The sequence below is a fragment of the Chenopodium quinoa genome, unplaced genomic scaffold, assembly GCF_001683475.1.
Source record: "Chenopodium quinoa cultivar QQ74 unplaced genomic scaffold, ASM168347v1, whole genome shotgun sequence".
NCBI classification, from domain to species: Eukaryota; Viridiplantae; Streptophyta; class Magnoliopsida; order Caryophyllales; family Amaranthaceae; genus Chenopodium; species Chenopodium quinoa.
The window spans coordinates 10,559,143-10,571,048 of record NW_018745024.1 but is presented as its reverse complement, the minus strand read 5'-3'; the positions used below and the strand labels follow the sequence as shown (position 1 = coordinate 10,571,048).

General features: G+C 35.1%; 1 protein-coding gene across 1 annotated transcript; it reads left to right on the top strand.

Annotated features, from left to right (window-relative positions):
- Nucleotides 1-527: 527 nt before the first annotated feature.
- Nucleotides 528-11,201, top strand: LOC110708625 (probable Xaa-Pro aminopeptidase P). Its single transcript, XM_021886803.1, has 13 exons — nt 528-1,157; nt 2,590-2,715; nt 3,309-3,428; nt 3,716-3,991; nt 4,433-4,605; nt 5,178-5,411; nt 5,812-5,963; nt 7,107-7,297; nt 8,536-8,644; nt 8,773-8,927; nt 9,226-9,318; nt 10,736-10,816; nt 10,963-11,201. Exons 1-13 carry the CDS (start codon nt 837-839, stop codon nt 11,032-11,034), a joined length of 2,103 nt encoding a protein of 700 aa, XP_021742495.1. The 5' UTR covers nt 528-836; the 3' UTR covers nt 11,035-11,201.
- Nucleotides 11,202-11,906: the final 705 nt, after the last annotated feature.

The window sequence follows — 11,906 nt, the reverse complement described above, 5'->3', positions numbered from 1 at the left end:
TAAGGTCTTCCAATAAAACGACTTGAAGATCCCTCAAGACCAAGAAACTCCGACAAGCGCGTGGTAATCTTTTGAGTTGAGTTGACTCCAAAGTTAGCTAACCAATTTGCCACCTGATTAGCTTCCATGTAGCAATAATGAATCCTCACCTCCTAACCTTGATGCTTAATGATAGCCTTACACTTGCACAAAACGTGAATATAAGGGGAATTAAAATAACATTCTCCACTAACATTTTAACGACAACTTCCGAATCAATAGATACCAAAAGCTTCATATGACCACTATTCCTCGACTTGGGTTTTTTTTCGAGGCACCATCCATGTTAAACTTAACCCACCTCATTTATTTCTTTGAGAATTAGCTAGGTTCAGTTTAGAGCTGGCAAAAGTTAACACGTTACGAATCAAACACGAGAAACCCAGGTTAGTGTCCAAAGAGTTCACGACATGTTTAATTAAACGGGTCAACCTGACACGTGTAATTAAACATGTCGGGTTGGTGTTGAGAATTCCAACACAAATCAACTCGGTTAAGAAAAAGAATCTATTATTTATGAAATTTATTGATAAATACTCTAAATGACGCCAACATTTTTCTTTGCAACACCATACGAATTAGACTCACGAAAAAAATAAAAAATATAGTGTCAACAATTTTTGATAAAAATTAATTAAACGAGTCAATACGACATAACGCGTTCATTAAGCGGGTCGGGTTAGCGTTCAACACAACATAATCTCATTGCTCAATCGAGTGATACACTCCAAACATTGCCTTCAGTATCTTCCAACCCAATCATCTCTCTCCTCTTCCACCTTCCTCACTCCATAACCATGGAAGCTCTATCTCTCTCCTCAGCAAAGCTCGCCTTCAACCCCTCTCACTTTCGCCCTAACTACTTCCGCTTTCTCTCTCTCTCATCTCCCTCAATCTTCCCCAAATTCAAATCCCCTCCTTCAATTTCCCCAAATCGCTCCGCCATTTCCGTCATCAAATGCTGCAGTACTTTCTCCGCAAAACCCTCGTCGGAGCTCCGGAAACTCCGGCAAGCGCGTGCTAATCACGACGAAAAGCTCCGAGCATTGCGCGAGCTTTTCTCTAAGCCTGGCGTCGGTATTGATGCTTATATCATCCCTTCTCAGGATGCTCACCAGGTTTCTCGATTTCTTCATCTCAATTTTTGAGGTTTTTCTTGAATTTGATTGTTGTTTGGAGTATTTTCTACTTTTGGGTATTCAATTTTGATGCTATAGTGTAAGATTTTGGGATATTAAGCATGTAAATTACATTAAGGTAGTGATTGTATTGATGCAATTCAATTAGAATTTATTTGAGGTTTCAATCAATTTGTAATGGTTGTTGTACTAGAAATCGTTTTCCACGGTTTGTTGTTGATATGTTGAAACTAAATGGTTCAATGGAATATGATGATGAAGTAGATAGTATGAGTATTAACTTTCATGTTGGCATTACACCAAATCATTTGTGTTTCTTAGTTAGTTGGTCATGTGGATATTTAGAACACAATCTCTTTCAATTGGTGATGTAAACGATGTAAATAAAATTCAATTGGTTTGTTATTAGTTATGTGTTGAGGTGCTATAGATTTTGTTTCATGTTGAATCTAATTAGAAATGATAGATTTTGGGTAAAGATTGAGGGAAGGAAAGAGAAAGAAATGATGAAGCGGTTGGTATAGTGACTCAGAGAGCGAGGTAACTTCTAAAAGAAGGTGTTCAAAATCATCCCATGGCATCCCATGTTTATGATTTCAAAGTAGTTATCATGATAGATATTTAGACTGCCAAAATAGTCATATGTTGCATATTTTAGGATAAATTATAACCAAATGATTGTAGTTTCTATTTTTTTTTCTTTCCAAGAACTCCCATTTTCTTTGATGTACAATTCTCTAAGTCTAGTGTTAAAAGTAAAAGGGCTTATTCTTATCATGTTTGAAGTTATTTTCCTTTGCCCGAATTAAATTTATCATTAGTTCAGCTTTAAAAAAAATAATTGCCAAGTTATATGAATTGAAGGGCCAAACCTAAAGTAGTAAAGTCCTAAACCATGTAAAACAAATAAGCTACTTAATTATTCTTGTGACTTTTCTTTATACTGATTGATTTCCTACTAAATGTTGAATCCCTTATTATACTCTGCTTTTCACCGTTTGATTGATTAAAGAGGATAAGAAGATTTTCGGCTGCCAGTCAAGTTTCTCATTAGCAACTATATCATAATATCAGTGTTTGAAAAGGCTCATGATGCTCTGAGGCATTATGGGTGAAGCACATGTGTAAGGCTTGCAGTGAAGTTTGCACTTAAATAAAATTATAGTTCCTTGTGTAAATAGACTGCGGACTTGGTATTAATGCACCTACTATGCTTAACTGTGCCTCATAAAAAATTGCCTCTACCATCACTGCCTAGGCCTCTCTAGACACTTGGGTAGCAGTGCCTTAACAACACCAATCTATATAGAATTGCATGTCTGTTTTGGGCAAAGCTGGACTAATGCTGCCATTGGTGTGAACAGTAGTAAGCTTGTATTATATTGTCACATTCTTGGATTTTGGCTTGCAGAGTGAATTTATTGCTGAGTGTTATATGCGGAGGGCCTATATTTCTGGCTTTACTGGGAGTGCTGGCACTGCTGTTGTCACAAAGGATAAAGCGGCTTTGTGGACAGATGGACGGTACTTTTTGCAGGTAGGAGAATTTAATGTTTACATGTTTTTCATGATAATTCCAGGAATCCCCCTCCCCTCCCTTTTAAAATATTGATTCTTCTATTGCCATTATGATCAACATGTGTGTATCAATCTTAATTTGCTGCTAAAAAGGCTGGGTAAGCAACTAACTACTAAGCAATCATTACCCTGCATCCGTGTCCTCAACTATCTCTAAAATCCACACTGCTCAATTTCTGCCGTGCCACTTTTTTATGTAACCGTTTTGATAAACAAGCTATGGTTACTGGTTAGGGACCTCAGGGGATAAAATGGGAGAAGGGATTTTTTTGGGGGGAGATGGGGGAAGACAAAACATAGTCTGTGCTAATCTCATGATTTCCAATAATTCAGAAATCTAGATGGTGGTGCACCAATGTGATCTAGCTGCTACCTCTATTTGTACACAAGACATTAAATTTTTTTATCATTCTTTATTATTACAATTCTTTGTAACCAGCGATTCTTGGTGATACCTTGTGTCAGTTTACTTGCGAGCTGTGCAAATGAATTGTCAGTTGGTCTTATATCACAATTCCAACCCTCATTTGTTTCATTTTGTGTCATGATCAGGCTGAAAAGCAACTGAGCTCTGATTGGATACTCATGCGTGCTGGTAATATGGGTGTCCCCACTATGTCTGAGTGGCTTAATGACGTGCTTACACCTGGCTCCAGAGTTGGCATTGATCCTGTAAGCCAATGATTTGATTGGTTCAGTATCTGACTTTTTCTGTGTTGAGGAACTCTTTCCTTTTTATTTATCATATATTATGGTTGCATGCACTGTTTGTTTCATTGTTATATGACATTTTTTCATACAAAATCTTATGGTTTTGGAGTTTTTGAAATCCTTTGGTTAGCAAGTGCTCTTTTCCCTTTTTTGTTTACTTCTCTTCCCATTTGTAAATCATAGTTAAGAATTATATTGATTAGACTGGTCTTTCATGACACTACATCTTGGTTATGTGAAGGGAACAGTTCCTCTTCTCGTTTGATGCTGCTGAAGAACTCAGAGATGATATATCTAAAAAGAACCATGAATTAGTTCTTCTGTCCAAGGCCAATCTTGTAGATGAAATTTGGAAGGATTCAAGGCCACAACCTCCAAGAAAACCTGTGAGATTGCATGAATTAAAGTATGCTGGAGTAGATGTTTCTTCAAAGCTATCTTGGTTGAGATCCCAGCTTGCAAATGATGGTTGTTCTGCTATGGTGATTACCAAGCTTGACGAAATTGCTTGGTTGCTTAATTTGGTAAGGTTCTCAACCCTACTCTAGTTGCTATATTTTGGGAAATAAAAAAATGTGGTAATTCTTTATACAGGGCTGGGTAGGAGCCTAGCTACATAAAGATATAATTTCCTCCAATTCATCAACTTGCAAAGATCTGACTTGTGCACTATTCACACGTTCTACTTTGACTAATTAAAGGGAAAAAAAATGGGATCTTGTTTTTTTTTTTTTTTTTTTTTTTTTTTTTTGAGGGGGGAAAAATGGATCTTGTTAGCTTTGTCTCAATATATATTTCTAAAATATCAACTCTTTTTTTTTTTTTTGAAAAAAAAAAAAAATCAACTCTTTTTACTTTATAAACAGCCATGAATTTCAAAATGTTGCAACTAAAAAATAAAAAAAATAAACCCAAGAAGAAGTAGCACCTTTGATGCTTAATATATGTATTTTTTTGTTTTGCAGAGAGGAAGTGATATTCCTCATTCTCCTGTTATGTATGCATATTTGGTTGTGGAGACTGATCAATCCAAGTTATTTATTGACGATAGTAAAATCACATCAGAGGTGATGGGTTACTTGCAGAATGCTGGTGTAGAGTTGAGACCTTATGATTCAATCTTGAATGCAGTTGAGAAGTAAGTTTGCATATACGTTAGACCAGAAAATATCAACATATATGCATGTTTTCTTTGAAGATATCCTCCTTTTAAAATAAATGAGTCGTCAAGAAGCTTCTGTCACGAGATATTATGTATTCCATCTTGTTGTGTTTGTATTTGTGGAGAATGGAGATAGGTGCAGTTCTAGTTCTAGGCATACACATGTTTCTTTTGGGCTGTAGATTTTTCTACTTATTTTTCGCAAAGATCAGACTTTCTACATACTTCTAACTTTTTTTTTTTTTTTTTTACGGGATACATACTTCTAATTTTAATCTTGGGGGTATTACTTAATAATTCTTATGAACTAGTTTACTTGCTTCCAAGTTTTTGACCTATATAGTCAACTTAATTGTGTGCTGGATTCTGATTTTCCTTTTCTGATATGGTAGCTATTGATACGAACCAATTGGGATTTTTACATAGATTTTAAATCTACAAGCATTTGCTAGACATCCTTGAAAACATTTGTGTTATAACATCTTTGTTGGATTTTGAATACCTGGATTTTTATATTGGTGTCTTGAGTTTCGTTTCTTCTTCTACAGTTTGGCACTAGAAGGGGCTCATCTTCTGATCGACACAGCAACTGTAAATGCTGCTATTGCCAACACCTTTAAGTCAGCTTCCAATAACAAAAAGGAATATAAGTCTAGGTCATATGGTAGCTCTAATGGTGGTTCTAATGGAGCAACTGCTGTGTATAGGAGCTCCCCAATTTCCCTTGCAAAAGCACTGAAAAACCATGCTGAAATAGAAGGGATGCGCAATTCTCATTTAAGGTATAGTCACTTTTCAGACTTTCAGTGCTCCTTGTTGCTTGAATACAAATGCATACACATCACAATGTCACATGTACATGGAAATGTGTAGTTGTGTGCACAATCATTTTCATACTCTGGTCTGTTCTTATCCTGCCATTTCTATAAGAGGGGTGAAGAGGGAGAGCTTAAAGAATGTTTCTTAGGCTCTTCGCGCTCAACTCTCAAGTGCGTGCAGGTAAATATCCAGGTTCTTGCTTACATGCACCGTTAGAGATGATGTTCCATATCCATTTTGGCATTTTTTTTTTCCCACTTATATTTCTTTTTTGCAAAAGTTTATAATGCACTGAGAGCACAAATGACTAATTGAGTGAAATTCCTTCTGTTTAACATCAATCATATTTTTTTTCTTTTGTAGGGATGCAGCTGCTGTAGTACAATTCTGGTCCTGGCTGGAAGCTGAAATTAGCAAGGGTCTGACATTGACAGAGGTGGAAGTGTCAGACAAACTTCTTGAGTTTCGTTCCAAGCAAGATGGTTTTGTGGATACAAGTTTTGATACTATAAGTGGTACTATTCTATTGTTCTTTTGACTATTGAATTACATCCTTTTAAATATCTTTTAACCAACTCTGTTGAGTATTTTTTTTATATTAAGTCATAGCGAAGAACCTCAAAACACACGAGTGATTTATTTTTAATTCTTGTGAATTTTGCTGCTATATGTTAGGCATTTTGATTTATGTTTTTTTAGGTGAGAAATAAATTAATTTGTGGAAACACAGAAAAAAGGAGTGGTAGTAGACACAGTACTGTTATCATAACATACCCAATCTAAAGTTACACAGTGGCTCAAGCTAGTAATTCAATTGAGATTGATGTAAAAGTGATAATTCTTCTAAGAATATTTTTGTGTCTATGATCACCCTAACATACCAGACAATATGGCAAAGCAGTCAAGCAGAAGCTTGAATGACCTTGTAGGATTTCGTCCTTCTGGCTTAAATAATTTCGTCCTACTGGCTTTAAATAATTCACTTCTAGTGACAAGAAGGTTATTTGACCAACTTTCAAACATGGTTCAGAAACATGATTTTGCAGCTTCCTGTGTATATGTATCACTGGTTTTTTTTTGTTGATTTACTGGAAATGATATTTATGAAGTGCTTCATGTAAGGGTTGCCCAAGCTTCTTTCTCTTTATGTTTTGTATTCTAGATTGTACTTCTTTACTTTTTTGGAGCAATTGTATTTTTTATGCTCCCTTTATTTGGATTGTGGACTCAGGCTCCTCTCTCCCCCACCTTTAACCCAAAGAAAAAAAGAAAAAAAAAAGCTGTTTTGTGAATCTTTGTATTTTGTATGTATGTAGGCTGCTAGGTTACGCTGGTTACCATTTGGATAAGATTTTGAAATTAATATTAGTACAATCTGTTTAATTGCTGGTGTTGACATGTTACCTTATCCATTTCTACCATTTGATGCATCCACTTGGTAATAAGGAAGTTTGTTTTTGTAAAATACAACATTCTCTTGAATTCTGATACTTTGGCTCCCTGAAAATTTCATCTAGCGTACTTCACTCTATGTTTCTTGGAAGTTTTAATAAAGATGTGTAGGAACAAGCATTATTTCTCAATCTCATTTTCTTTCAACTATCCTGCTAATGAAAATGCTCTTTCCACTTACCAAATGCATGGAAAATGGCTTTCAGGTTCTGGTCCGAATGGTGCAATAATTCATTACAAACCAGAACCAGATAGTTGCAGCATTGTGGATCCTGAAAAACTCTTCTTGCTTGACAGTGGAGCACAATATATTGATGGTACAACAGACATAACAAGGACTGTTCATTTTGGTGAACCTACTTCTCGAGAAATAGAGTGTTTCACTCGTGTTTTACAGGTGCTAATTACGACTTCCAAATCCATTCATCTTTTATGAGAAATTAACACATGTGTACTTGCTCTAGCTATTTGTTATGCTTATTTTCCGGCCATTGCCTAGGCTCCTCGCACCAAAAAAATAAATAAAATGGATATATTTATTAAATATTCATTTACGATAAGATAAATGCAGGCTCTTGACTAAAGCAGTGTGACATATGAAACTCTTTTGCTCTTGCCTGATTGTAAAGGTCACCAGATTTTTGGAATGGAAGCATTATATACTACTCCCTCCGTTTTTAAATACTTGCTCCATTTCTCCATGCGCGGAGTTTTAGGAGAAATTGGAGAAAGTAATAAAATATGGAGGTAGTGGGGTAGTTGAGAAAATAAAAAATTGTAAAATGCAAAAGTAGTGGAAAAATAGGATGAGAGAGAATATTATGTTGGGTCCACTAAGTGTGAGAAATGAATTAAATATTGTAAAAGCTTTCTAAAAAAAGGAAATGGAGCAAGTATTTAAAAACGGCTGGAAAAGGAAAGTGGAGCAAGTATTTAAAAACGGAGGGAGTACTAGTAATCTTGTATAATAAGTTGACAGCAATAATTTCTATAATTTAAAGTTAACTAACTTTTCCATTTGGGGCCCATTCCATTACCACAACTGAAAAAAGGGAATAAACCAGTGCAACTGAAAGAAAAGTGGAGTTAAATAAGAGCCTCATAAGCATATTTAAAAATCAGTTTATTTTAAGGGATTTTATTTTAGTCTGTATTATAGATGCTCTCATTTTTTTAGTATTGTTTTTTTTGGAGAAAACACTCGAGTGTTAAACAATTGTATAAACAACATAATATACATTTTTTTCTCTTCATATTGTTACAACTCTAGGTTTCTAACTAACATAATCTCTTATACGGAGTATTTCTTAATTTTCCAATAAAGGCAAAAAACACCTAGCATCCAAGGAGGAAGCCAATGTGAATAATAACATGATATGTTCATACTGAAGGTGGTTTTGTTGTCATTGCTTTCTACTTGTTCTCCTTTGAGCCTTGGAGGCTACAAATTAGGAACTTAATTATACCATTTAAAAAAAAAAATGCTCCCTAAGAAAAATTTTCATTTGATTCAGCTTGTTTATGCTCCAATTTCAATTTAATGAAATACAATGTTTTATAACTTTTGTTAATGGGTGATTAAAACTTTAAAAATCTGCAATCACTGAAGAGTTTAGTCGTTAAATTTCATTGCAGGGTCATATAACTCTTGATCAGGCGGTATTCCCCGAAAATACACCTGGCTTTGTTTTGGATTCTTTTGCGCGCTCTTCTCTTTGGAAAATTGGACTTGATTACCGCCATGGTACTTCCAATAACATATACCTTCTATTTCTCTGGTTGTCTTTCCTGATTGTAAGCAAGTATTTTTTTTCCTATCCTTGTGGTGACAATTTATTATAATGCTAAAAGAATAGGACCCTTTATGTTCAGGGACTGGCCATGGTGTAGGAGCTGCATTAAATGTTCATGAAGGCCCTCAAAGTATTAGTTTTCGATTTGGAAACCTGACACCCTTGCAGAAAGGCATGATTGTTAGCAATGAACCTGGGTATTATGAAGATCATGCATTTGGTATACGCATTGAGGTCCTGTTCTATCTTTGTTAAAGTTGCATTTTATGCCTTATTGATTCTTTTGCCCCCGTCTCTGGCTTGTCTTGGCATTGCTCTCTCTAATGTTAGTATAAACATTGTTTACATTCTTTCTGTATGCTTATTTCTTAATTGTCCTCCTAGCTCCCTCTCCTTGGCTTGTGTTCCATTGTACTTCATTGGAACTAAATAAAAATAGAGGAGGTGTTTGATGAGAATCTCTTCTGAAGTTACTTGTACTATGTAACAGACATAAAATGCCTCTAATGATATCCTTTGTTTTGTCATGCAGAACCTCCTTTTCGTGAAAGAAATGGATACACCAAACCGCTTTGGAGGTCTTGCGTATCTGGGATTTGAAAAGCTTACTTTTGTTCCTATCCAGGTGTTGCTATCTTGAGCTCTTTTATTATGAGTATTGTTAACATGTATTAATTCACCGATGCCAACATCTTCATATCACCTAATGTCCCAAAACTAGAATTTTGCCATTGGTTAATTCAGGCTGCTGAATGGCTATAGTACTGCTATTCTCCAGATTGGTAACATTTTGTGAAATAGTTTTAGGAGTTTAGACCAACTAAAGGTGTATTATAGTGTTCTTTATGGTGATTTAAGTTAGAATTTAGTGGTTGAACTACTGTTTTGGGAAAGTTAAATAGAAAGTAGTTTGTGGCAAAGAGTTAGTTGTTGTAGGTACTAGGTAGAGTATAGTCCTATTTTTTTTCTCAAACTTTTACAACAATCAGTCTTGATATCTAATTTCCTATATAACCGATATCTGAAAGCAGGTACAAGAGCTAACATCTACTTTTGCCAAATAGGCCCTAGTTAGAGGAATACCAGTCAAATCGATTTGGTTTTGTAGAGATCTCTCATTTTCCCCTGTTATTGTTACAAGAACAGAGATTCTTAGCTATACTAGTACTGATTTGCAGACAGTATTCAGCATTTTTGGATTGTTATTGTCAAGTGGGTGGTTAATGAAAAATTTTAAGTAGAAGGCATACTGGCATTTTATAATGAACAGACCTAAGGAGGGGATTATGGGTACTACTGCACTAGTATTATTCTGTTAATAGTCATCAAAGTTATTAATAATAAAGAAAATAGAGAGAGCTGCCACGTGTGCACATGAGACAAAAGCTTGGTCTAGAATCATCCTAGGGATTGAAACCATGTGTACAAAAATAGAGGGAGAGATGAGAAAGGGGTAGGCAGGCATTTTTTGAGTTAATTCGTAGGACAGTTGTGACCTCAAGTCACTATTTGGAGAGTGTTAGCCTTAAGTTACCGTTGTAACTTGTAAGAAAACTTTTGGCTTTATCTTAATCAAAGACTCTTCTGAACTCTCTTATTACTTTGATAATTCTTAATGAAGCTCCTAATCGAGATTTTATCTTGTTGGTTCATGACACATTTTATCTTGTTGTCAATTGTCTCTTTTCTATAATAAAGTGGACTTCATTAAGCGATCTCAATCTTCTCGAGCTGCATCTATGGTCTCTAAAGAAGTAAAAGTACAAAGAATTGGGAAATAAAGAAGCAAGAGAGAAGTATTAAAATCCTTGTGCACTTTTTATTTGTAGAATTCTTTTCACCTGTTTTTTTGACTTCTTGCTTTTGGGAGTACCTTGGTCTATTGGATGTTGATCCTCTTCCCATTATTAGACCAATTCAAACTACCAAGAAACTAGATCAACTAAGAAATCCATATATGGAAGGCAAATGCATAAAAAAAATTCTGAATATTCCTAGCATAATATAATGTGAAGCTAATGTTTAGTGATGGCATTATGCAGAGCAAATTGATCGATTTATCCTTACTATCTGCTGTTGAAGTTGATTGGCTTAATGATTATCATGACCAAGTTTGGCAAAAGGTAATGCTACTAATGCTTATTGAACGATGCTTTTAATGGAAATGAAACTGTTGCTTGCAGAACCAAGCATGTAACCTTGGGGGAAAACTTCTCCAGCTTTGTCATTCTAATTGACTAATTGAGCTGTATCGTCTTTGCTACTGCAGGTGTCACCATTGCTGGATGGTTTAGAACGTCAATGGCTTTGGGAAAACACACGGCCTCTTGTCAAACAGTGAAGCTGATCTGCTTCTTGTTTTACTTTGCCTCACGGCTTTTACAAAAATGTACTCGTCTGTTCATAATGCTGGGTGCAATATGCTGTGCACTTTGGTTGACAATTATATATACTGTGCTTGTACAGAATTCTGCACCATTTATTTGTTAAGATTCATGTTTTATTTCACTTGCTGACATCCATTTCAATTATTGTTTCCATTTCTAATGAAAATATTTGGTGTAATTGTGTAACCAGATTCCAATTTCAACCTTAAATCTGCAGGGCTGCTTCCCTAACTCAACCCAAAATAATCGAGAGAAACCTGAATCTGCCTTGAATTTAACCAAAATAATCCGAAATCATTTCAATTTGACTCATTAAAATTTTTTTTGGCAAGTTTGGAATTAGGTTTCTAAAAACAATATGACAAAAGCCGTGAGACTTTGTGATTGTAAAGCATGCGCATAATTTTGGTGGGAAAATTACAACAAATATTTGCCCCAAAAAAAAAAAACACGAGTTAAACAGTTTTGCCTTGTATCATTGTAAATTTAATTGTTTTTTCACTTTTTCTATTGTTAGTATTCTCACCAGCTCCTCATAATTACATTCACATGTTGATTATGCAGCATACGTGGTTAAAGTTTAACCTAAATCATATACTCTGTTTCTTAAAAAAAAATGATCTCAAAACATTTCGAAATTACAAAGTATTTCTTAAAACAAATAATCTCAAAACATTACTACTAATGCTTTTTGGAAGCACTTTTTTTCCTATTTCCCCCCCCCCACCACCACCCCCCCCCCCCAAAAAAAAAAAAAAAAAAAAAAAAAAAAAAACCTATTTTTTCCCAATTAATTTTGTCTTGCAACCTCTGATCTTAGTGTTGT

Bases quoted from the DNA above. Each gene is read 5' to 3' on its own strand.
- LOC110708625 (XM_021886803.1), top strand. From the start codon at position 837: ATGGAAGCTCTATCTCTCTCCTCAGCAAAGCTCGCCTTCAACCCCTCT. The intron at 3,992-4,432 runs GTAAGGTTCTCA...TTTGTTTTGCAG, and splicing joins TTGCTTGGTTGCTTAATTTG to AGAGGAAGTGATATTCCTCA. The intron at 7,298-8,535 runs GTGCTAATTACG...ATTTCATTGCAG, and splicing joins GTTTCACTCGTGTTTTACAG to GGTCATATAACTCTTGATCA.